The 26,105-nt window shown below is 42.8% G+C and overlaps 1 protein-coding gene across 1 annotated transcript in view; it reads left to right on the top strand.

The window, feature by feature from the left end:
- Positions 1 to 26,105, top strand: part of STK32A (serine/threonine kinase 32A) — a 185,017-nt gene that overhangs the window by 110,985 nt on the left and 47,927 nt on the right. The window contains exon 5 of the mRNA XM_088462122.1: positions 18,783 to 18,872. Within this exon, the coding sequence (XP_088318248.1) occupies positions 18,783 to 18,872 (90 nt within the window). The remainder of the gene's footprint in view (positions 1 to 18,782; positions 18,873 to 26,105) is intronic.

Genomic DNA, 26,105 nt, shown 5'->3' with positions numbered 1-26,105 from the left:
GAGCAGCATCGGTTGCAGTCACAGCGCTTGAGGTTGATTATACCCTGCCGCAAACACTGCGAGCACTTCGGTATATATTTCTAGCGAGTGACGTGTCCTATGACGCTGGCTGCTAATTATGTACGCCTCTGAAACAGCGTTTAACAACTTAGGCACGCCTGCGTCCGCAACTCCACTCCCCCGTTACTACTGCCCTGTCCCTGTTTCCACCCACAAATGTCCTCTCTTGTCACTCATTCCTCTGGGATGACTTTGCAGGGCAAACGAGCATATCCCGATCGCTCGTACTAGTTTGCGCACGTGCACTGCGAACTATACGCATGCGCACATTTGCAAACATCGCCAGCAACGAGCGATCGCTTGCTAGCGAGCAGGTCTGAATCAGCTCCTAAGTACACTGCAGGGCTTGCATATAAAAAATCATCCAGGTACTGGAACAGTCCCTTAAAACTAGATTCAGACATAACTATCCCTTCTAAAATGAGCTGACCACTTCATATAACTTATTGGCTATACAGCAGCCCTCTATGGGTAGTCTTCTGAACACACAATAGTGGTATATATTACCTTGCATAACTGATCATAATGGCATTATTAACAGACTTCCCTTATGGATAAGAAACAAGGTGAATCATTCTGAAAACTTTGGGTGTGGTGCCGCAAAACCTAGGAAAGGTGAATCGCCAAATGGACCCACCATTCTCCAAAGTCAATCCTCCCTTACCAATTATCTGTGATGTACCCCCCTATGCTACATCACTCACTGTATGTTCTTTCCTCACCCTGGGTTACCCAACACCCCAACTGATATTATGAATCTACAAGCAAATGCCTCCTAAACCAAGAATGCCACATCCTTGTTAAAATAGTATCAAAACATATCGATGGCTCCATCATTTGTGACCTGGACTAGAATAAAGACCCTTTCCTCAGTTTGAAAATCTAATGAATTGATAGTAACCACCACAGGCTGAGCAATTGTACTTAAAATAGCACACTACCTCTCTCATACACTGCTCAATGTCAAATGCCCAGCATAATAGCACACTACCTCTCTCATACACTGCTCAATGTCAAATGCCCAGCATAATAGCACACTACCTCTCTCATACACTGCTCAATGTCAAACACCCAGCATAATAGCACACTACCTCTAATACACTGCTCAGTGTCAAACACCCAGCATAATAGCACACTACCTCTAATACACTGCTCAGTGTCAAACACCCAGCATAATAGCACACTACCTCTCTCATACACTGCTCAATGTCAAATGGCCAGCATAATAGCACACTACCTCTCTCATACACTGCTCAATGTCAAACACCCAGCATAATAGTATGCTACCTCTCTCATACACTGCTCAGTGTCAAACACCCAGCATAATAGCACGCTACCTCTAATACACTGCTCAATGTCAAACACCCAGCATAATAGCACACTACCTCTCTCATACACTGCTCAATGTCAAATGCCCAGCATAATAGCACACTACCTCTCTCATACACTGCTCAATGTCAAACACCCAGCATAATAGCACATTACCTCTAATACACTGCTCAGTGTCAAACACCCAGTATAATAGTATGCTACCTCTCTCATACACTGCTCAGTGTCAAATGCCCAGCATAATAGCACACTACCTCTCTCATACACTGCTCAATGTCAAACACCCAGCATAATAGCACACTACCTCTCTCATACACTGCTCAATGTCAAACACCCAGCACCCCTTAAACACAAAGTGCCCTCTAACATGCATATAATTGATTTAATAATTTCCTAGTAATAAAGTAGAGTACATATATCACTCCTCAAGCATATTCTGCAAAGTTTAACATAGAAAATAATAGAAACTGCAAACAACCTGTGGGATACACAAAGTATACAGTCATTTAGTCAATTCAAGATCCCAATTTGATGTTTCTTGAGGCTTCATCCCTGCCATGCTGTGGTCTGCGGCCAGTGCTGAGAGCTGCTCTTGGTTATTGCTGTCCACAGCAACAGCATTTAGTGAAAACATAATTCTGCTCATACATATGTATCAACATTTATGTAAACTACAGTAGATTGGCTAGTACCTCTCTGCTCTACTGGGGTCCTGTGCTGTTATATATGCCACCCCCCTCTCCGAGCAAGAAGTGGCTCACCTCCTCCTCTTCCCTACCTTCCTCTCATCCTCTCTCCCACTGCCCCTAATCTTGTGATATTTACTAATTGCTTACAGTGGCAGTGAAACCTGTGGCATCTTACCTGTTGTGGTCATAGTTGGTTTTCTCTTTTAAAAGATTGCCGTTTTAAACATAAAGGCAAACTCGCCTGAATTGGACCCATGCATACATCACACACGCTATTACATAAGCCCCTTAGTTTACTTGACTGGGTCAGTAATTACTGTATATTGCCTGTTTTCACCGACAGAAATCAAAAAAACGTTAGCTGTTCGGGATAAGTGAAGACCAGAATTGAGAAACACTGAGGTTTAATAAGGAAGAAGTCCGGGCAGAAAAATATGTTAGGGGCAATTCTGCTCAATGCCAGCAGAAAAATAAGTGAAATTTTGCAACCAAATTAATATGATACTTTGTTTACCCAACTTCACTTTACCCCCTATAGCCAGTAAGCTAATTGTTGCTGGCTTCTGTGTGTGGATACTTCCTTGTAAAACTTGGTGACACAGAGGATTGTGGTCTGCTATGCTGTTTTAAAATCTATAATAATTTATAATACAGAAAGCATTATGATGATGATATAAAAACACAAATATAAGTTCAAAAGGGCCGATGATGGTCAGACTGTATCTCAATATCAGGTTGACAGTACAAGTAATTTTCCTTGAAAGCATTCATTAAACTTGGTAATTCACTCTCAGGGCCTGATTCAGAGCCGGACGCTATTTGCGCTCGCTCGTTCAGAAAAAGGGGCCGGATATTTAAATTGAGCGCTCGCTCTTTGTGGTCTGTTGACGCCTCTATGTCTGAACGAGCGAACGAAATATGCGCTCGCTATTTTGTAAAGACGCCCCCTGGCCGCTCGCATCATACGTCATCTCCGCTATTTATTAGATTAATCGAGTACATCGAAAGGCGTCTGAGCTGCTCGCAGTGCTTGTGGTTGGATTTTCCTACCGCAATCATGCGAACAGTTCAGGCTAAGAAACAACCAAGTAACGTGGTCGATGACGCTGCTTTGTTAATTATGCACACCCTTAAAACGCCCGTTTTGACCGTTTGGCACACCTGCGTTCGGATCTCCACTCCCCGTTTTCAAGCACCTTCCCCTGTTACCACCCACAAACGCCTCATCCTGTCACTCAAATTAGCAGGCACTCGCAATTTTGCGAACACACATTCTCCGACCGCACTGACTGGCTGGCGCATGCGCATTACGACCCATACACATGTGCAGATGTGCGAACATCGCTCGGAGCGAACGAGCGGCCGCTTACGAGCGGCTCTGAATCAGACCCTCAGTTCAAGTGGTTAAGAGTGCAACAAAAACCCAATATAATACTCAGTAACTTCCTCAGTACTTGCACAGCAGTGTTACCTCTGTGTACATTAGAGTTACCACTGGGTTCACATTGGGCACTAGAGTTTCAACCAATAAAGAAGAAGGAGAAGTATATACAGTAACACTACAGGGTACCATTGTCTATAAGCACACGTCATTAAATTACTGATGTGTCCACATATATCTTACCTCCATGCGCTACAAGTCGCGTTAAACATAACAAGTGAACCCCGTGCAACCTGATAGTGCTGAGCGAATAGGACACACAAGCAGCTTCTGCTGATTAAAATGATATGCGGCATGCCTATATTCTGTGTGCAATAGTGGGTGTATCTGCATGCAAAACGCTACGTTACAGTGTCAGCAGCTCTGAACATTTGTATAGCATTTCGCATGCAGATACACCCCCCCCCCCCCGTTGTATACAGAATATGGGCATGCCGCATATCATTTTAATCAGCAGACTCTGCTTGTGTGTCCTATCAACATCACTTTGCGAATAAGACACATTTGAAGGTAGACAGTCACACAAAAAGACGCTCTGCGCTATCGAGCCTCGGCATGGCACGACTAGAAGGGCTGTTTAACGCGCAAGGAAGTAATATGTATGTGGACACATCTGTAACTGCTAATGTTATCTTATGTAACTCTAGGTTTAGCTGTTGGGGTAAAGAATTACTTTCTTCAGGAGTGAAAAGACACGTTTCTCCGTACTGTAAACAAGCTACGTTACTTCAGATTTATTTATGTCCTGATGAAGCGTTATAAATACAAAGGGAATTTACAGTACATTGTTGTGTTCAAGTTTTAGGGATTTGTTATCTCACTTGTATACTGTGACTGAGGAAAAGCACAATATCTTATTGTGAAATAGCCCAGCGGGAAGGAGTACAGCATTGATCCGTCTGCACGGCATAAGAATGGGTTTATATTTTGTTATTTCAAAACAGTCCAGGAAATGTTTTCAAGATAAGGAAGCAAAATGCAGCTGAGGTGGCAGAGAGCAATGTAGTAGTCGTCAATATTAATACAAAACTACTGGGGGAAGGTTATGATTGAAAACCCCTCCACGTGAAACACCTAGTTTTTGTCTGGAGTTGTGTCCTCATTTGGGGCATATAATTATTTATGTATTACTGGCTGCCAATGTTCAGTGCTTTTGTTTTATTATTCACAGTCTATGTATGATCAACAAGTTGTATGAGCTGGTTATCAAAATCCTTTGGGGAAGATGTAACAAGTCTTCTAAAGAGTAAAGAAGAAGTAAAGGGGAGACATTGCCCGTAGCAACCAATTAGCTTATGGCTAGCATTAACTAAGTACATTCTATAACATGATAGGTATAAATCAGGGAAATGTTGAAAATGCAAATATACAATTTTTGCTGAATAACTATCTTTTAATATTGTTGCTTTTCAAAGTGTTAATAGATAAATTACCATAGCTATTGTTAAAATCATATATTGAATGAAGAACATCGCACTGGGAAGGATTCTTCTAAATAATACTAGTAATCACTGTGGTTATATATATATATATATATATATATTATCAGAAAATGGTCCGGCACTCATGTACACTGCATATCTTCGCCCGGTGCCTCCACACTACACAACAGTGATAGCAATACCACGGGTGCGGCACTCAGGGCTATGTAGAGAAATAAAACTCCAACACGTATAATAACGTACAACGTTTCAATCACTTTATGATTTTCATCAGGTAATAACAGACAAAACGAAAAGTACCTTACCTTATACCTTTACAAACAGCAAATGAAACACCCAGTGACTCGTGCTCCAGCCCGACTCGGGACAGCGCGCACAACAATGACGTCAACCACAGACGTGTAATATCTGTCAGTGAGACCCATAGCACAAACCATCACCATGGAGACAGCAGAATACATAGAAATATTGCAAATATCAAAACACAGATCTTAAAAGAAAAAGGATCTAATAATGACAAACTCATGCATCTCATATATATAAACAATAGTCACGAGTAATGTAAAAGTCAATAATTCAGACATGCTAATGGCAACATTTCGTTTAAGCCTTTTGGTGCTATAACATCCAGAAAATGAATCCAAAATGCTTCACGTTTGAGTAATAACGTATTCCTGTCACCTCCTCTCAAAGGTTGGGTGACATGGTCAATCATCCTGTATTTTAAACAGGAGAGACCATGGCCAGCCTCTAAGAAGTGGCGAGCCACAGGCTGATCGCTAGAGCCTTTTGTAAGTGCACTTCTGATAGCGGATCTATGCACCCCCATTCTCTCTTTGAATTTTCTGGTGGTTTTACCTATATAGGTAAGTCCACATGGACATAAGATCTGATATATAACATGGGTCGATTCACAGGTAAGATGATGCTTAATGACTAACTTTTTCCCAGACTGTGGATGATAAAAAGTGTCACCAGTAAGCATAAATCTGCAAGTTATGCAAAGGCACCTAAAGCATCCGCGTTTATTGGGAAGTATATTGCCTATTGGGTTAGTCCCCTTGCTAGTAATGTCAGTCTTAACTAATAAACTTCTCAAGTTCCTGCCCTTAGAGTAGCAGGTACGTAATCTGTGATTATTTAGCCCAATATCATTATCAGTCTGGACCAGATGCCATAGTCTCTTACTAATGCCGTTAATCACAGGGGACATGATGTTATACTGTGTAACCCACGTAAAAGATTCCTGTTGCTCAGCATGTACCTTTCTGGTTAATAGCTCTTCTTGGTCAAATAGTAACACTTTATTTTTAAGCTCCAGCAAGTGTTTTAATCCATAACCCCTCTCAATGAACCGCAATATAAGCTCATCTATTTGTTGTTCAGCTTTATGTCTATCATTATTAATCCTCCTTAGTCTGACCATCTGCGAATAGGGGATACCTAATTTTAGACCTTTAGGGTGGCAACTACTAGCATGTACAAATGTATTGCGATCAGTATCTTTGCGAAAGACTGTGGTATTAAACGAAGGATTATTGAAACTAATTCTCACATCCAAAAAATCAACTGTCTCTGCATGTATATTAAACGTAAATTTCACAGGACAGTTAGAAGCATTGTGCTTTTCAAAAATCATACTAAGATCATTACAAGGACCAGACCATATCAAGAACAAATCGTCTATGAATCTCTTGTAAAACAGAATCCTCGACGAAATTCTAACATCATCAAAAAATATCTGTTGTTCAATGTCGAACATATAAATGTTAGCATACGTAGGGGCAACAGATGTCCCCATCGCACATCCTTTAGTCTGTAAGTAATATGCCCCATCAAAGATGAAAAAGTTACAAGAGAGAACAAGTTCCAATAGTCGCAAGATTATATCAATAGTATCTGGATCCATAGTGCTCTTCTTAATCTGAAGTCTCTTTACAGCCGCTACTCCATCCTGATGGGGAATGATGGTGTATAGGCTGGTGACGTCAGCCGTGACGAGCCAAATCTCCATAGACGGAGGAATTTTGATCAACTTTAGTAATTGTAACAACATAGTTGTATCCAATAGAAAATTTGGGTGATCCTGAATGAGGGGTTGAAGTATAGAGTCCAATAGTATGGAGGTCGGTTGCAATAATGATTTTCTGGCTGACACGATCGGCCTACCAGGTGGTGGGTAAAGTCCCTTATGTACCTTGGTAAAGGGTATATAACACCGGTTTAAGTGGGAACGATGGAATAAGGATTTGTAAAATCTGCTCATCAATCAAATGTGCATCTTTAGCCAGAGTTAGGATTTCTTTAAGCTCACGTGTAAAAGTCGCAGTTGGGTCACCCTTCAGTTTACTATAGACACCCGGTTCATTTAATTGCCTCATGATTTCAGCTCGATAAGCCCCAATATCTTGAAGAACTATTGCCACGCCTTTATCCGCGGGGCGAATAACAAGTTGGTCATTGTTACTTAGAGATTTTAATGCATGTCTTTCATCAGGAGTAAGATTATGATGGACAAGTCTAGGTTTTGATACACAGTCAGCAGTCTCACTTTCCAAAAGTCTCATGAAAGTTTTAATGGATGGATTATTAGATAATGGGTCAAATGTAGATTTACTTTGCAACGATTTTAATTTATTCGGTATGGGTATTTGCCCAGTATTCGGTCCACTGACATTCTTTGAAAAATACTCCCTAAGTTTAAGCTTACGATTAAGCTGAAATCTTTCAGCCTGCCACCTGAGATCAGAAAAAGCATTAGTGGGGATAAATGAGAGACCTTTTGATAATAAGCTGCGTTCACTCATAGTTAACTCATGGCTAGATAGATTGAATATTATTTCCTCTTTGTTGGCATAGGAGGTTTTCTTCCACGTCCTCTCGCGCTTGTATTGACCTCCTCTCCTGGTGTGTCGTTTCTTTTGGCCCCTTGTGTACGGGTAATAACCCCTAAAGGGACAGACGGATCACGTCGTCCTCTTTGTCTCCCCTCACTTTCACTGGTGTTACTATTGCTCTCCGCAGATGTATCCGTGTCAATAAAATTTTTAGGATATTTGACTCTTCTATGAAAAGGTTTTCTACGGTCATCAGACCTATTGCCAGATAACCATCTGTAGACTTGATGTTGCTCATAGTCTTTATTAACTTTTTCAAGTTTTTGCTTTTTGAATTTAATCAGATCACGTCTATATGTAACCAGTTGCTGATTTAACTTGTTCATCCAATCATTGTTCTCGTCTTGTATTAAAGCCGGCATGTGTTCAGTTTCAAATTTAGCAATTTTTTCTTTAAATAATTCCACTTCTTTATTAGATTGCTCAATCACTAATAAAAGAAGATCCATAGAACACTTGTTCAATACCGCAATCCATTTGCGGCAAAAAATGGGATCAAATCGACCAATAGTAGGACAATTACGGATCCTAAATCCTCTCGGGATCCTCTTGGCACGATAGTAATCACTCAAGGACATTGCATGATAGTTAAAATCAATCTCTTTCTTTTTAAGGAGAAGTAAATCACGGAATAGGATGTCACATGGTAATGCCTCCGGTAATTCAAATAGAGGGTCCTTACGAAGAATATTCTCCGCTTCATTCTCAGAGAAGCTCAGAATCTCATCTAGTGGAAGGTTTAATGGATCGAATGTCCCAGAAGTAGCATCATCCAATTCTGTCATATCGACACCAGTTCCTCCAGGAACAGTATTCTGCGTAGTATCCACAGGGTAGTGATGACAGAAAATCTCCACAAATAGTGAAACACTAATAACTTTAAAAACAAATCCAATGGGTATTGGAAAAATGCAGAAGAAAAAGGTCCAAATAGTTAACGTTGCCTTGACCTGGTTCAGCTCCTCAGTGTTGAAAGAAGCTGTTCCAATATGATATCAGAAAATGGTCCGGCACTCATGTACACTGCATATCTTCACCCGGTGCCTCCACACTACACAACAGTGATAGCAATACCACGGGTGCGGCACTCAGGGCTATGTAGAGAAATAAAACTCCAACACGTATAATAACGTACAACGTTTCAATCACTTTATGATTTTCATCAGGTAATAACAGACAAAACGAAAAGTACCTTACCTTATACCTTTACAAACAGCAAATGAAACACCTAGTGACTCGTGCTCCAGCCCGACTCGGGACAGCGCGCACAACAAATTAGAAAAGGGTGATAGTTATTAGAATATCAAGGGGTGGACTGTTCAAGTGGGATATTAAATATTCAATTAAGTGCAATTTTAGTCTACAATGTTTGTATGCTTGTAAAATAGCTCTTTACTATTTTTACTATATGCATATTTATGTGTGCCAACCCCCATGGTTTGATTCAAATTCTTTGTTGTGTTTTAAAATCACATAATGTGGGCCTGTTTTTGTTCCTATAGTATTATTAACCTCAATAACATTAATTTCCATTCATTTCCAGACTATTTTGACCACCTCACAGCTCACAATATTGTTTTCATCAATCTAGGCCAAAGGCTGCAGCGAGCTGGCTGGCTAAAATAAGCGACAGAGCAGCAGCACAAACACACAGCAGTCTAAAAGAATATAGGACATCTATGAAACATTGCCACACAGCAGAGGTGGACAGGATGGCAGTTTAATATACTATAAAATGTTTGTCATCTATGCAAAAGGACTCATCAATGCCCCAAACAGTGCATAATGCAAAGAAAAGAGGTGCAAGATAGAATTTTCCTTGGGTCCTCCCATTCACCCTTATGTTACATGTTAAAAAGGATATGCACAGTTTAATAAACCAATCACTTCAATGACAGGACCTGCCACTTTTGTGGCTGAAGAGGTTGGTTTGTTTGGGCCCCCACAAAATAAGTTACCAATGGGTTAAGGCAGCTAACAATTTTGTTAATGATCTGCGTAAGGCAGCTAACAGTGATGTTAATGATCTCTTCTCTAGAGTGGTAAGATGTCATCATTCTCATTCTCCTCCTCACCCTTATCACTGTTATCCCCACAAGACCTGCCATCTTGGAGATGCCCTGACCCAGTCATCTAGCCATCACAGTTTGACCATTATTAAAGTCACTCAGATCTTTATGCTTGCCTATTTTTTCCTGCTTACCACACTTCAAGAACTGACTGTTCACTTGCACCTGGCTGTGTTGAAAATTCTTTCCGAGTACACACAGGAGGGTGGGCAACTTAAGTAAAGCAAAGTGAGTTTTTACAAGGGCCTGCAAATTGTCATTTTTTTCTCCCAGTAGTCAAAGGGACTGTCTGACATGTCTATTTGTACACTGCCAGTAAAATAATACTCCACAATTCTATGGATGGCGACTGTATCGGATTGATTTATGGTAGAGGTGTCACTAGTTTGGGGCAATTCTTTTGGACCTGACCAGATGACAAAATGTTGTTTTGACTCATCTGCAACACCAGTGGGTTTCTTGTGAAAGCTCAGTTTTTTCCCGGCAGCAGCAGTTGCCAGGAGAAACTGAAAGAGGAGACGTCATCGTGTCTTGTGCCACTTGAGCCGACGACTTGTTTGCCAGGAGCTCTTTGCATCACTTAAGATCTGTATTAGTTGGAAAGAAAGACATGACGTATGAAGAAAGACATGACGTATGACTTAAACCTAGAATCAAGCACGGTTCACAAAATGTAGTGATCCAATTTCAAGATGTTGACAGCCCTTGGATCCTTGCAAAGTGAATAAAGGACTTAGGAGCTCATTCAGACCCGCTTGCTAGATGCGTTCTTTCACACCCAGCATATGCAAAATCCAGCGCATGGCCAGCAAGGCAGGCTATCGCATGGCAAGGAATTAGCACGCCCACTATGTATTGGCGTGAGATCACTTTGTCTATGCAGACACCCACCAGCCTGTCTTAAGATACCCACTAGTGCACGTCATCTCCAGGAAGTGTGTGCAAGCATCGGTACATCAGGTAGCATCGGAAGCAAACACAGTGCTTGAGGTAGACTAATGCCCTACCTCAAGCACTGCGATCACTTGAGTGTAAAAAACAGCCAGGTGACATGTACAATGAGGCTTCCTTTTAATTATGCACCCCTCTGAAATGGAGTTGAGACACTCAGGCACGCCTGCGTTCGCATCTCCACTCCTGTTTCTAGTGGCCTGCCCCTATCACTACCCACAAATGGCTTCTCCTGTCACTCACTGTGCTGGGCAGTCTATGTACAGTGAGTGAATGCTTCCCGAGTCTTCGGATCTGGTTTGCACACTGCGATGCATGCGCAGAATGCGAACATCAGCCAGCTGCGAGCGAGCGCTTAGCATCCAGCTCTGAATCAGGTCCTTAATCTACAAGTCCAATATACTTAACAGAGTCGCTTCATTTCATCTCCTACTCCAGTTTCTCGAGCTGCTTTTCCAAAATTCTAATTAGGGGAAACACCTGACTCAAGCTGGCAGAATCTGAACTCACTTCACATGTGATTACTTTGAATGGTTTCAGCACCTTCCACAACATGTAAAGTATTCTGCACTGGACTATGGTACATTCCCCCTCCTCTCCATCCTCTGAAGCATATGAAGGATGGAATTTCTCCTTGTTACTGTCTCTTGCTTGAGCTGCTCCTACCTTTAAGGAAGTCATGTGACATCCTGGGCTGTTCCCCCTGTCTCTGCTAATGGACTAGTAAGCACTCACGTCCTTCAGGTCCAGAGATCCGGCAAGTTATAACTAACTACAGTGGCTGCGGCTTATATCGGAGGGAATACAGCCATTAGATTTCTGATCCCATATTCACTTACCAATAAGCTGATATAGTTCTGAGGTAATGAGATCTGGATAACACTGCACCGCTAATAGCGGCTACATTAATGTGTGTCTGCCATTTAGTGCTGGACCCTGGACAGACAGAGATCTGAAGTCTGTTGCACTGCTAATAGCAGCTATGTCTGTGTCCCTACCAGTCATTGAGCTCTAGACCCTGGACAGACATATGTATACTGATAGGCAGTCTCATATACGAGGTCAAGAGACTCTGAGTTTGTTGTGCTGCTAACTGTTGGCAAAAGTCTCTACACAATAGTTATCTACAGTCTCTGTTTGGGACTATAGTGACAACTCGTGGATATTTTAACCCGAAAAACCTCTACCTCAGAATTACTATTTGGAGTTAATGAGCCCGCTGGTTCAATAATTTCAGTGATCTAATACAGCTGCTTTCTCTGCATGAACAATCTACAGTTATTAGAATACACAGAACGTGGCTGTACTGTTAAGGACTCACTTAATGTTTTAAAAAATGTTTTATATGTAATTGCAGTCATACATTGAATACTATTTAGTAAAAAGATACATTAGCAATAAAGTATCATCTGCTGAATTAGGCTGATACTGTTTATTATAAATGTTTTAATACAATCAATGCAGAATTATGGACTTTTTTAACTGTGTTTTTGTGCATGTCTCAATTAATAAATGTACTACTTTATTACTGTTACTGTCATGACTGAGACATAATAGTACAGTGATTTATCTCCTTCATATGAGCTGGTGGCAGGGCAAATTGAACTTTTAATGCAGGTGCAGCAATCTTCTACATGCAGTTGCTAAATGTCGAAAATGTCCCGAAATTTTTCAGGCCTCCGATCTCGTACACGCACCTTTCATTTTTTTAAAAAAAATTCTGCACCACCAAGTTGATTGTATTAGCAAAACATGCAATGTGTCCAGCTGTAATGCTCTCACAATATTTGTGGGCATTATCAGAAGTGAAAAATCCTGAGGAGAGTCCAAGTGGGGTAAGCCATTTTTCTATGACATCCTTTAATTTTAATAGGTTGACATTGGTATGCCTCTTAGTGATACAGAGAGTAACCTGCCTGTGAATGAGAAGGCATTTTGTGTTACCTACTGCTTCTGCTAAAGGTGATATACCCACCCAGTGGGCTGTCACAGTCATGTAATTTTTGTTTGCCCAGTACCATTTGTCCACATATTTGTGGTTATTTACAGTAGCATTTTGTAGACCAAGAATTAGGTGTACTTTAACATCCTGGTACAGATGAGGAATTGTTTTTCTGGCAAAATGTAATCATGAAATTTGGTAGCAGGGAAATGGGTCCTCAATTAACTGTCTAAAACTGGATGTATTAATGGTAGATATTGGATGTAGATCTAATACTGGCATAGCTGTCATGACTTCAGTGGTCCGCTGTGCAACTGGGTGACAGCTGCCAAACTTGATTCCTCTTGCAAAGGATTGTTTAACAGTCAATTTTTTTTAAACTACTACTGTAGTCTTCTTGGTACGCTTCTGGGATGAAGATCAACCCCGAGCAGCAGCAGGCCTAGCACTCAAGGATTTTTCTGGATAGGGCAGGACTCAGGATGCAGGACTACCTCTGATCATTAATGAGGATATTGATGATGAAGATGTTGGTCGGTGGAGATTGCAGGTGCTGGGATCTAACTAAGAGAAGGGAGCTAGCTGATGCTGGACTGCTTGTGGTTATTACTTTAGCATAATTTCAGATTTTGCCAAAAACTTTACATAACAGGGAGGAGGTTCCTAGATGGTTAACGTGCCTACCTCTACTTAACTTACTGGCTTTATAAACACTACAGATGGCTTGACATTTCTTGTGGGGATTAGGGTAGAAATGATTCCACACATAAGAAGTGGATTTTTTGTCATATGCCCAGGCATGACCATGGCCTCCTCATCACGGGCAAGAACTGCTTCCACTGGTGCCTGACTTGGACAAACAACATCCTCATCATCAACATCATCATTAATGGTGTCAGCTACATCCTTTTCATCATGTGACACTTTCAGTAGCATCCTCAATTTCTATATCAGCATCTTTACTTGTGCTGATCATCCCCATATTTGCAGAGGGTGCAGAAATAGTGGAAAGAGGCTTCTCTATGAGTACAGTTTCAGAAAGGTCAGACTCACACACAGCACTCGTGGACACCCTTAGACTCTCCTCAGAGATTTGTGCTATTTCTAAACACAGTTTGTTCTTCTGCCTTAGTGCTTTTTTCAGCACTGATTTTCCTGTTTTCATTATTTTGACACATCTTCTAGACTCTAAGGGGTACATTTACTAAATTAAGAGTTTTTAGAAGTGGAGATATTAGCTATAGCAACCAATCAGATTCTAGCCACTATCTTCTAGAAAGTGCTAGTTAAATGTTAAGTAGAATAGGTTTGGTTGCTATGGGCAACATCTCCACTTATAACTTTAGTAATTATACCCCTGAGTGAGAAGGTCCTGCATCTTCATGTGAGGCAGAAGACGAAGTCTGGCTGAAAGCATTTGCAGAACCACCTCTCACAAATGAAGGCCAAGGCCTGAGCCTGTCTTTCCTGCCTCTCCGTGTGGTGTATGGCATGTTGGGAATTTTATGTTTTTTTTGCAGCAAACTTTCCCTTTTTTAGAGTTGATGTTTTCTTCTTTAGCTAACTAAAATATTGTTATGATTTTAGATACCCTGATGTAAACCCTATATGCCTTTGAGCTCCGACTTTAGTAAATGCTGAAAGACTAGTATCGTCATGACTTGAGGCAGCAACTCCAGTGCTAGTACTTGGTTGATGCCCCTGCTGTTCTATCAATGAATAATTGTGAACCAGATCGACTCACAGCTCTGATGATATTAACACTGTGGCCCTAGACCTACTGACCATTCATGTTGTTAAACACTATATCACTGCATGCCTGAAGTTTGCTGAACACACAAATTTAAGCAAGTGCACACTAGCTGTGATGCACACCACAGAAATTAAGGCGGTGCCCTTGACCTGCAACACAGTATCACGGACTGACTGAAGTTGTATGAAACAACTATTATGAATGAACACAGATACAAATATTTTTTATTTATTTTTTCTAAAACAACTGCCTACCAACTGTGCAGATATTAAGGCGGTGACCCTTGACTTACTGGCCGTTAGTGTAAATGCAGTATCACGGCATGACTGAAGTATGAATGAACACATACAACATTTTCTTTATTTTTTATTTTTCAGAAAATAAAAGCTTTATTTAGTGTAAACACAGTATCACGGACTGCTGAAGTTGTATGAAACAACTATTATGTATGAACACAGACACAAATATTTTTTATAAAACAACTGCACTCCAACTGCAAATTACTGGGCAGATTTTAAGGTGGTGGCCCTAGACCTCCTGACCGTTAGTGTTAATACACACACATGGTGGGTGGTAATTCCTCACATAAGGTATTCCCAGTACACACGTGACATCATAGATCAAGGAATGTTGAATGTCTGCAAAACTTTGGCTATGGAAAGTTCCATTTGTCATGCACCCACTATCATGTCCTGTCTGAATTCACGTCACCTTGCCATGGGCAGCCTAGCCGGGTTTCATACTAAGTAATAAGATGTCAGATTACAAATGATACAGATCTGGGCATTTCTAAGACCTCACAGTACGGTGACGCCACCTACCATTACTTTTACATACTGCTATACCATGACTTTTGGCATTTTAGTGGCTGTCATACAATAAAGAGAGCATTGAAAAGTCATGAATGGTGGGTGCCAATCTTTGGTTATCCCTGCTGCCCAATCCCCTGCACGTTGGCTGCGATGATTGCTGCAAGTTAAGTATTTTGTCGTATACCCTGGTACTTCTTCCAACCTAAGGTTGTGATAGACAGACAGCGAATGTACTTTACTATAGTTGTGCTTGTAAATTGGTTTATCCATGATTTCACTGGAAGGCCCCAACAATGGTTACTGATAGCAATAGCTCTGCTATAGCCCCAGCTGTTGGTAGCATTTAATAAATAGGAAGAAATCTTATATCTGTAGAAAATATCAAACCATTTTTTTGCAAGAGAGAGAGCTTTTCTCCACCTAACAAATATTTCCTTTTGTCCATCTCTGAGTGAGTTATAGTGACAATGTGCTGAATCTCATTATTACCTTCCTCAGTTTGACATCATGTAAATACATTGATATTTCCTTTTGTTGTTGTATGAATGATTGAAAAGATTGTTTAAGCAATGCACAATCATGGACTCCCTTAAGCTGTGTACACACTAGATCAATGGGCCGACCCGCCAACTTATCAGATGTTTGGTAAGTATATACACATTAACATTTTGTCTGGCCGACGTGCCGGGCTTGACAGCTTAAATGGGTGGGCATTTAACCCGCCCACCCAGTTGAGCTGTCAATCACCGCCGGGTCCTCTTCCCAAAAGTGTATGGTCGATTGGCAGGTCACCCGTGCACACCGGCAGATGACCGATATACAGTACCTTTCTAATATATCGGCCATCTGCTGTGCTGCACATCAGATCGGATATGTCACAGACATATGCACTGTACACACCTGGTGATGCACTATAGATATAACGCCTGTTCAATGGTACAGCTTTACAAATGAAACAAAACATGTGCTCCACATGCCTATGCTTTCCCCTCAAATTGACTGGGTGATGACCCAAAACTACTGTGGTTTGCAGCAGTCTCTTTTGTTGGGGTGAAAAATATATAAGTCAATAGAAAAGGGAAAACATAAACCAGACTATAAGACGATAGATCGTTGTTGATGCTTGCTTAGTCTATGGGGTCAATCCTATTAGGTGCGATGAGCCGTTGCAACGGCGTTTAAACGTCGGCAACGGCACCGCATCTTGCACCCCTTGCTACCTGACCCGAGCCTGGATTCGCATAATTTTGTTCGGTGCCCTATGGGACTGTGAGCAATATTAGGCGAATCTGGGCTGCCATAAAGTGTGGCCACTGCCGCGATGACTCGCACCGGCGAGATCATCGCAGCTAATAGGATTGACCCCTATTACTGATCTGATCCTTCAGTAGATAATTCATGAACTATTCTTGAATAATGCATTTTTTGGATGCAACATGCTTTGAAATCACACTAATTTATCCATCATTACACTCTCCTGTGTAAGACCACTGTTGATAATAGAGGAAGCTTTTGGACAATTCTGGAGCATTTACTGTATCCAGACAATGTCGAAACAGGCTTTTAGTAACAGAGTTAACAAGCAGCTATTATACGTTATATAGGATCATTATTTTATTATTCACACAGTATAGCTCGTAAATAGGTTTTTATAATAAGCAGGTATTTTAATATTTAGTCCAAAGAAAATTACACAAAACATTATTGAATAGCTCTTGGTTGAAAATTCTTAAATGTATTTTAAAAAGTTGACATCAGAGTAAACATAATTTTCTTTTTATGACTTAAAAGATGGCAATGGACATATATGGGTTATCTCTACACTCATGTCAGCAGGGGCCTAATGAAGAAGCACTGCAGCCTGTCTGCACCCTCTTTGGGGGCATGATTACACCTCCTCTGCACTATAGGGCCCCAGGGAGGCCGCGTTCTTTGCAGTGAATACATTCTTGAGTAGTAATAAATACTAATCACACTCTAATTTCCTTGGGAATACCTGAGCCAAGGATGCTGTCACTGCTTTGACTGAAAGAAATTTACGATAATCAGGATGTGCACATTTTCTATAAATAATGTGCATTATAAATACTGTATATATTAGGTAATTAGAAAAAATTTTGTGTCTGCGTAACACAATTTGAATAATAGCTTGCACATTAAATGTGTGGAAGATTTTTTAGATTTTTTTTTCCATTTTCTTTTTAAGTGATAATTTCTTCCAAAATATTAAAGAGAAAATATGTAATTTGCCTGTACAAGAATAAAATATAATGTAAACTTATCTGAAATCCTTTTACCTCAAAAGAGGAGAGTTCATTTGGCCAGAAAGATCTTCCTCCAAATGTTCTGGTAATGAGGAATTCAGTGGTGAGTGTAACTGACGCGTTTCATCTAGCCAGGTAAACTTCCTCAAGGGATGACAAAAGGCTTGGCCTAATGATTTTTTAATACATTTTATGCATAACTGTGTTGGTAAGGGAATATTTGTTTTAAAGTTTGGATTGATAAAAAGTAGGAAATATTTACCATGAAAGATTCATAGAATTTAACAGGTTTGGTGCAATGGCAGTAACATAGTTATTACAGAGATAATTATGTCTCACTTAGGTTTGCATTACTGTGAATACTAATTTTCTAAAGATGGCGTTGTAGGGATATTTAACAATCTTTCCTCGGGAAATCCGGCTGGATAGGGAACTGCTGATCTCTCCCTGATGGGCAGGAGCTCTTCCTAATGCCCCTTGCATGAGTTTCAACTTGGCATATGAGTGGCCTGATGTCTGTGTATGCTTAGTGGTATGTCCAACTTCACTCTACCCCAGGTTGGGCTCTTATTGACTGACATAAATAGCCCTGAAAAACACACTATACAGTAAATCACTGTGATATGCAGAAATAAGGGATGTTAATTTTGGGGGCTAGCCCATGAATGTGACTTGGAGGAGGTAAATAACGCAGCTACATCTGTAGCTGCAATACTAACTGAGAGGGCAGCTGATTTTCGGAGCACCTTTCCCCACACCGGAGCAATGATGAATTGCTCCGGTGTGAACTATCCCCCGCTGCGAGTTGGATACTTAAGTATTCCTCGCAGCGAGAACAATACTTAATCATCGGAGTCCATATGGCCTCTGTTGATGAATAGCCCCTTAGAGAATTAATCAATTAATAATTAACATAATGAATAGGTCCCATAGCGTAATATGATATACCTGTGTACTCTGTATATTTCTATAATATCAATTCACAATTACTGTAGTTCATTGTATAATTGCATCATGTGTAACCAATATATACCTTTTTCTCTTTGAATTGTGATTCCATCAGGCTATGTAAGGTTTTTTTTTTCTTTGTTTTTTTTTAAATCTAATCTTTCCTATGTCTTTTGTTTGTACAGGACACGTACATATCACAGATTTTAATATTGCTACACTGGTCAATCAAGGTACAAAGATCACAACGGTTGCTGGAACAAAACCTTATATGGGTAAGTATTTTTCTAGCTACCAGTTTTTAGATGTGCATCATAGCTTACTATGTTTTCTAACAATGGGATCTTTGTTTCAGTTTTATCAGTTGTAAAAGACTGAACAGTTTTAAGTGTATGCGCCAGATTCATTATTGATGCTAAAGATTTGCGTAGTCTCTGTACTTGGCAAGATCTCATAGAATAAAGTAGGGGTGAGCGGGTTCCGATTTCAGAAATCTGAGGCCGATCCGAGTCATGCTCGACTTTTCCCGCCTGACTCGGATCTGAAATCGAGGCAAAACGTCATCATCCCGCCTTCCGGGTCTCGCGGGTTTTGGATTCTATATAATGTACCCGTGTCGGCACCATTTTCTCACTCGGCTGTGGATAGTGAGGAGGGAGGGTGCTGGTTAGGGCTGGCTGGGCAGTGTAGTGTAGTGTTGTGCTGTGCTGCTGTTGTCCATAGGGGCTGTGTCCACTCCTCCAAAGTCCATAGGGGCTGGCTGTGTTGTGCTGTGCTGCTGTTGTCCATAGGGGCTGTGTCCACTCCTCCAAAGTCCATAGGAGCTGGCTGGACTGTGTTGTGCAGTCAGTTGTCCATAGGGGCTGTGTCCACTCCAAAGTCCTGTGCAGTGTCCCTGTCCTAAAGGGGTGCTGTAGTGTTGTCCAGGGGGTGCTCTGTCCATAAGGGGTGCTCCCCCCAAGTGCCAAAAAAATAAATATTTTTTCGTGTTTGTGAATTGTGTGCGCAGTAGCAGCACGTGCATCAACAAAGTAGCGCCAAGTGTGCGCCTGTGTCATAGGTAAAGGGCCGGCTGGCTTGACCGTTAAAGGGTGCTGTAACCCCCAAAGTGCACTCCAAACAAAATAATAAAATATTTTCTGTGTTTGTGAATTGTGTGCACTGTGATTGCACGTGTAACCCCCAAAGTGCGCTCCAAAAAGAATAAAAAATTCTTCTTTTTTATTCTGTCTTTGTGAATTGTGTGGGCTGTAGCTGCACGTGCATCCACAAAGGAGCAGCGCCAAGCGTGCGCCTGTGTCCCATAAGTAAAGAGCCGGCTGGCTCATTTCTTAAGGGGTGGTGTAACCCACAAAGTGCACTAGTCTCCAACAAAAATAAAAATATATTTTCTGTGTTTGTGTGCGCCTTAGCCGCACGTATATATCAATATAACATAAATGGAGGACCAAACTTTCTCCAATAAAAATAAAATAGGGAAAGATCAAGAACCACTTCCTCCTAGTGCTGAAGCTGCTGCCACTAGTCATGACATAGACGATAACATGCCATCAACGTCGTCTGCCAAGGCCGATGCCCAATGTCATAGTAGAGGGCACATACAATCCCAAATGACAAAGTTCAGGAAAATTACCTTGAAAAAAACATTTAAATCATCTGAGGAGAAACGTAAACTTGCCAATATGCCATTTACGACACGGAGTGGCAAGGAACGGCTAAGGTCTTTCCCTATGTTCATGACTAGTGGTTCAGCTGCACATGACGATGGAAGCCCTCTTCCCGCTAAAAAAATCAAATGAGTTAAGCTGGCAAAAGTACAGCGAAGAACTGTGCATTCTAAGAAGATATCACAAATCCCCAAGGAGAGTCCAAGTGTGGTGGCGGTTGCGATGCCTGACCTTCCCAGCACTGGACGGGAAGAGATGGCTCTTTCCACCATTTGCACGCCCCCTGCAAGTGCTGAAAGGAGCACCCACAGTCCACTTGCTGATATGCAAATTGAAGATGTCACTGTTGAAGTACAACAGGATGAGGATACTGGTGTAACTGGCGCTGAGGAGGAAGTTGGCGAGGAGGATTCTGATGGTGATGTGGTTTGTTTAAATCAGGCTCCGGGGGAGACATTTGTTGTCCGTGGGATGAAAAAGCCCATCACGGTCATGCCTGGGCAGAAGACCAAACATTCCACCTCTTTTGTCTGGCAATATTTCTATCCAAATCCGGACAACAACTGTCTTGCCATATGTACCATATGTAAAGGTGAAATAAGTAGGGGTAGGGACGTTAACCACCTAGGAACATCCTCCCTTATACGGCACCTGCAGCGCGTTCATAAAAAGTTACTGTCAAGTTCAGAAACTTTGGCTAAGACCATAAGCAGTCCAGGGACACCTAAATCCCGTTGTCCTGTTGTATCCAAGCTCCTGCAAACCACACCATCAACTCCCTCCTCGTCAATTTCCTCCTTAGTCAGGATCGGAAGTAGTCCTGCAGGCCATGTCACTTGCATGACTGACTCTCCTATCCGGGATTCCTCCGGAGGATCCTGCATTGCTACGCCTCCTGCTGCCGCTGCTGCTGTTGCTGCTGCGAGTCGTTCATCATCCCAGAGAGGAAGTAGGAACACCACTACTTTTACTAAACAATTGACCCTCCAACAGTCCTTAGCGAGGAGAATGAAATACGACAGCAGTCATCCTGAAGCAAAACGTATAACTGAGGCCTTGACTGCTATGTTGGTGTTAGACGTGCTTCCGGTATCTGCCATTAGTACAGTGGGATTTAGACAATTGATGGAGGTAGTGTGTCCCCGGTTCCAAATTCCGTCTAGATTTTCTGAAAAGCGACAGGGGTGTGCAAGAGACGCTTTGGGTGGCCCGAAAAATTTCTGGCCACTTTCGCCATTCAGCGACTGCGTGCCGAAGACTGGAGCGCCAGCAAACACTCTTGAACCTGCCCCGCCATCACCTGAAGCAAGAGGTTATGACGCGGTGGAACTCAACCCACTATATGCTTCAGAGGATGGAGGAGCAGCAAAAGGCCATTCAAGCCTATACATCCACCTATGACATAGGCAAAGGAGGGGGTATGCACCTGACTCAAGCGCAGTGGAGAATGATTTCCGTGTTGTGCAAGGTTCTCCAGCCCTTCGAACTTGCCACACGCGAAGTCAGTTCAGACACTGCCAGCTTGAGTCAGGTCATTACCCTCATCAGGCTTTTGCAGAAGCATCTGGAGAAAGTGAAGGAGGAGCTAAGACGAAGCGATTCCGCCTGGCATGTGGGACTTGTGGATGAAGCCCTTCATTCGCTTTGCCAGGATTCCAGGGGGGTCAATCTGTTGAAATCAGACCACTACATTTTGGCCACCGTGCTCGATCCTAGGTTTAAAGCCTTTGTGGTGTCTCTCTTTCCGGCCGACACAAGCCTGCAGAGGTGCAAAGACCTGATGGTGAAAACACTGTCAGCTGAAGCGGAACGTGACACGTCAACAGCTCCTTCTTCATTTTCTCCCGCAACTGGGGCTGCCAGGAAAAAACTTAGGTATCCTAAGCAACTCTCTGGCGGTGATGCAGGGCAGGCAGGAACAAGTTTGGACATCTGGTCTGGACTGAAGGACCTGGCAACAATTTCTGACATGTCTACTGTCACTGCATATGATACTGTCACCATTGACAGAATGGTGGATTACATCGGTGACAGCATCCAAGTAGGCATGTCAGACAGTCCGTACCTGTACTGGCAGGAAAAAGAGGCAATTTGGAGGCCCCTGTACAAACTGGCTCTATTTTACCTGAGTTGCCCCCCATCCAGTGTGTACTCCGAGAGAGTGTTTAGTGCAGCCGGGAACCTTGTCAGCGAAAGGCGTAGGAGGTTGCTTCCACAAAATGTGGAGAAGATGATGTTCATAAAAATGATTTACCAACTCTTCCAGGGAGACCAGCCTCCAGAACGTACAGAGGGACCTGTGGTGGTGGATTCCAGTGAGGATGAGGATGTACACAACACTGAAGAGGGTTAGGAATCGGTGGATGAGGAGGATGAGGACGACATCTTGCCTCCATAGAGCCAGTTTGTGCAGGGACAGATTAATTGCCAGCTCGTTTTGTGGGGGCCCAAACGAACCAATCATTTCAGCCACAGTCGTGTGGCAGACCCTGGCGCTGAAATGATTGGTTTGTTAAAGTGTGCATGTCCTGTTTATACAACATAAGGGTGGGTGGGAGGGCCCAAGGACAATTCAATCTTGCACCTCTTTTTTTTCTTTGCATTATGTACTGTTTGGGGCCTAGTTTTTCAAACTGCCATCCTGTCTGCCACTGCAGTGCCACTCCTAGATGGGCCACGTGTTTGTGCCGCCCACTCGTGTCGCTTAGCATAGCCTTTTGGACATAAAAACACTAGTGTGAGGTGTTCAGAATAGACTGGAAATGAGTGGAAATTAAGGTTATTGAGGTTAATAATAGCATACGAGCAGAAAAAGCAACACATTCTGTGATTTTAGCTGTTTTTATTCTTTTTAAAAAAAAAAATACAGATACAAAACCCAGAACCCAAAACACGGAAGGGTGGTTTTGGCAAAACCAATCCAGATCCAAAACACGAAGAAAGATCCAGATCCAAAACCAAAACGCAAAACACGAAAAGTGGCCGGTGCACACCCCTAGAATAAAGCTGTTATCTGCAAATAAAGCTGCAACCTTAACTACATATTAGACAAATGTCTTACTGCATACCTCCCAGCTTTTAAGTTTCATTAAGAAGGACACTGTACGCCCAAACGGGGTGCGGCTTTATGGGAAAGGGGCGGAGCATCTGTTAAATGGGGACTAAGCTCGGGAAAACAGGGTGGAGCCTTGCAGCCCCCCCCCCTCCGTTTACGTCACTGAGGGGGCATGCGCCACATTCTCCAAGATGCTGTGCAGCCCCCCAGGCTCTCCCTACACTAGTGAATAGATGGCGCGTGCACGGCATCTGATCTACATCTGCGTACCCGCTGCTGTGCTATGCAGAGCAGCGGCTTGTGCTCTCCCTTCCAACTTCCCCGCCCCATCATGGGACAGCGGGACAGTCCCAGAAAAATGTGACTGTCCCGCTGTATGCAGACAGTTGGGAGATATGCTACTGCAAAGCTGCTATTTATTATTACTGGTTATTTATGTAGTGCACACATAATCAGCAGCTCTTTACAGACAATATTTGGCTATTCACATCATTCCCTGCCCCAGTGGAGCTTACAATCTGTATTCCCTACCACAGGTACACATACACACGCACACACTAGGGTAATTTTTTTGTTGGGAGTCATTTAACCTACCAGTATACTTTACGAATGTGGGAGGAAACCGGAGCACTCGGAGGAAACCCACGTAGGCACAGGGAGAAAATATACAAACTCCACACAGTTAGTGCCGTGGTAGAAATTGAACTCATGACCTCAGTGTTGTGAGACAGCAATGCTAACCATTACACCATCTGTGCTGCCCAAGCTAGACCATTAAGATATAATGTTATAGAAGGCAATAACAGCCAACCTTTATTCATGAGAGGGGAAGGAAAGTAGCGTATAACTGTTCCAGAAATGACTTCCGCACATTTTTAATTAAATACAATTGATGGTGAAATACAGATCAATGTATTTGTGGAATTGTTTGCAAAAGGGGCTTTTGGGTCATATTTGATTGATATTTAATTTCTTTGAGAGTCCTCATCAACTTCAGAATGAGGGGTCTATTCATGTACATCTGCGGTGGTTAATTGTTGCCTATCACTATAGATTGCATCAGTTCGATCTATAGCTTAGATAAGGAGCATTTGACGTATACTTACCTATCCTGCGATGCGAACTGGTATCCATCCATGGGTCCAACTATGTAGTCTTCTCTGGTCCTCTGCTTGCGGTATGGCTGTACCCTTCTGTGCATGTGCCAGCCGCCAGATCACCTCACTGCAGCGTGTGGGGCAGTGCAAGGGAGGAGCTGGAGGTAGCGGGCAGTGCGAGGGGGGAGTGGTGGGTAACAGGAAGTGTGAGGAGGCAGCGGGCACTGTAGAGATGAGCGGTTCAGTTTTACCACTCATCTCTAGTTAAGAGGTAGTGACATGGCATATATCGAGTCACACCTGACATAGCGGAGGGCACCAGCAGTTAATAGGTGGTGACCCGGCATATGCATATGTTGGGTCACCTTACTATAGCAGAGGCTGGGGTAGGGCAGAGGGAGGGGGCACTGTGGCAGCAGGCAGCCAGGAGGAGGTGACTAGGCCTTGGGCTCCTCTGATTGGCTGCTGTAGCAGCAGGGGGCGGGGAGAGCAGTGAGAAGGCAGGGACACAGCAGTCTTCCCTGCTTTACTTCACATAGGAGATCTTTAACATCATCCTGAGATAGCGAATGCATTTGTAGAAGCGAAACGGAAAGCTGAGCTTTCCGTGCTTCTATAACTCACTCTCCCCATCAGTGGCGTAACTAGGGTATTTGGAGCCCAGGGCAAATTTGAAAAAGGGAGACACGCTGAACATTCATATCCATATGCACCTTAACCCAAGTAGTGCCCCTTATACAGTACCCCCAGTATGTAGTTGTGGTCCCTCTTATGCAGGCCCATAGTAGTGGTTCCCCTTATTCAGTGCCCCCAGTAGTGGTCACCCCAAATGCAGTGGCCCATGTAGTGTTCCCCCTTATGCAGTGCCCCCAGTAGCAGTCCACCCAGTAGTGGTATCCCCTTATGCAGTGCCCTTTATATAGTGCCCCCAGTAGTAGTCCCCCCCCCATGCAGTGCCCTATATATAGTGCCCCCAGCAGTAGTCCCCCCCATGCAGTTTTCCGAGTAGTGGTCCCCCTTATGCAGGCACCCAGTAGTGATCCCCCCTATCTAGTGCCCCCTGTAGTGGTTCCCCCAGTGCAGTGTCCCTAGCAGTAAGCCCCTTATATAGTGCCCCCTGCAGTAGACCCCCCCATGCAGTGCCCCCAGTAGTGGTCCCCCTTATGCAGGCCCCAGTAGTGATCCCCCCCTATCCAGTGCCCCCTGTAGTGGTCCTTCCTATTACTGCCCCCAGTAGTGGTCCCCCCAGTGCAGTGCCCCTAGTAGTAGGCCCCTTCTATAATGCCCCCAGTTGTAGTCCCCCCCCCCCCCCCCCAAGTAGAGGTCCTCCCAGTAATGGAGCCCCATCGCTCCAGTGTGTACCTAGCTTTAGTTAGAGACTGCCATTGCGGATGTCCAATCACAAAGCAGGAGTTCTGTGAGAAATAATAAAGGATAACCGCCTAGGAGATATTATGAAGAGTTTGCAAATATCGCTGTCTGTTAACCACAAATTAACCAAGGCGCAAAGTCCAGCAGCGACTGGGGGGAATGGAAGTCAGCAATATATAACAACATTTCATGTATCGTTATCATCCAATGATGCCCTTTTTTTTATCAGGCTGAGTGGGTGTTTTGTAAAAAACTAAATGCAGGCCAAACTGGTATCCGAATTTAAGATCATCAGTGTCTAGACAGAGGCCCTGGTTC

This window comes from Taudactylus pleione, unplaced genomic scaffold (assembly GCF_031769625.1).
Source record: "Taudactylus pleione unplaced genomic scaffold, aTauple2 ptg001151l, whole genome shotgun sequence".
Taxonomy (NCBI): domain Eukaryota; kingdom Metazoa; phylum Chordata; class Amphibia; order Anura; family Myobatrachidae; genus Taudactylus; species Taudactylus pleione.
Note: the sequence above shows the minus strand (reverse complement) of the source record. Positions and strands in the feature narration are given on the sequence as shown.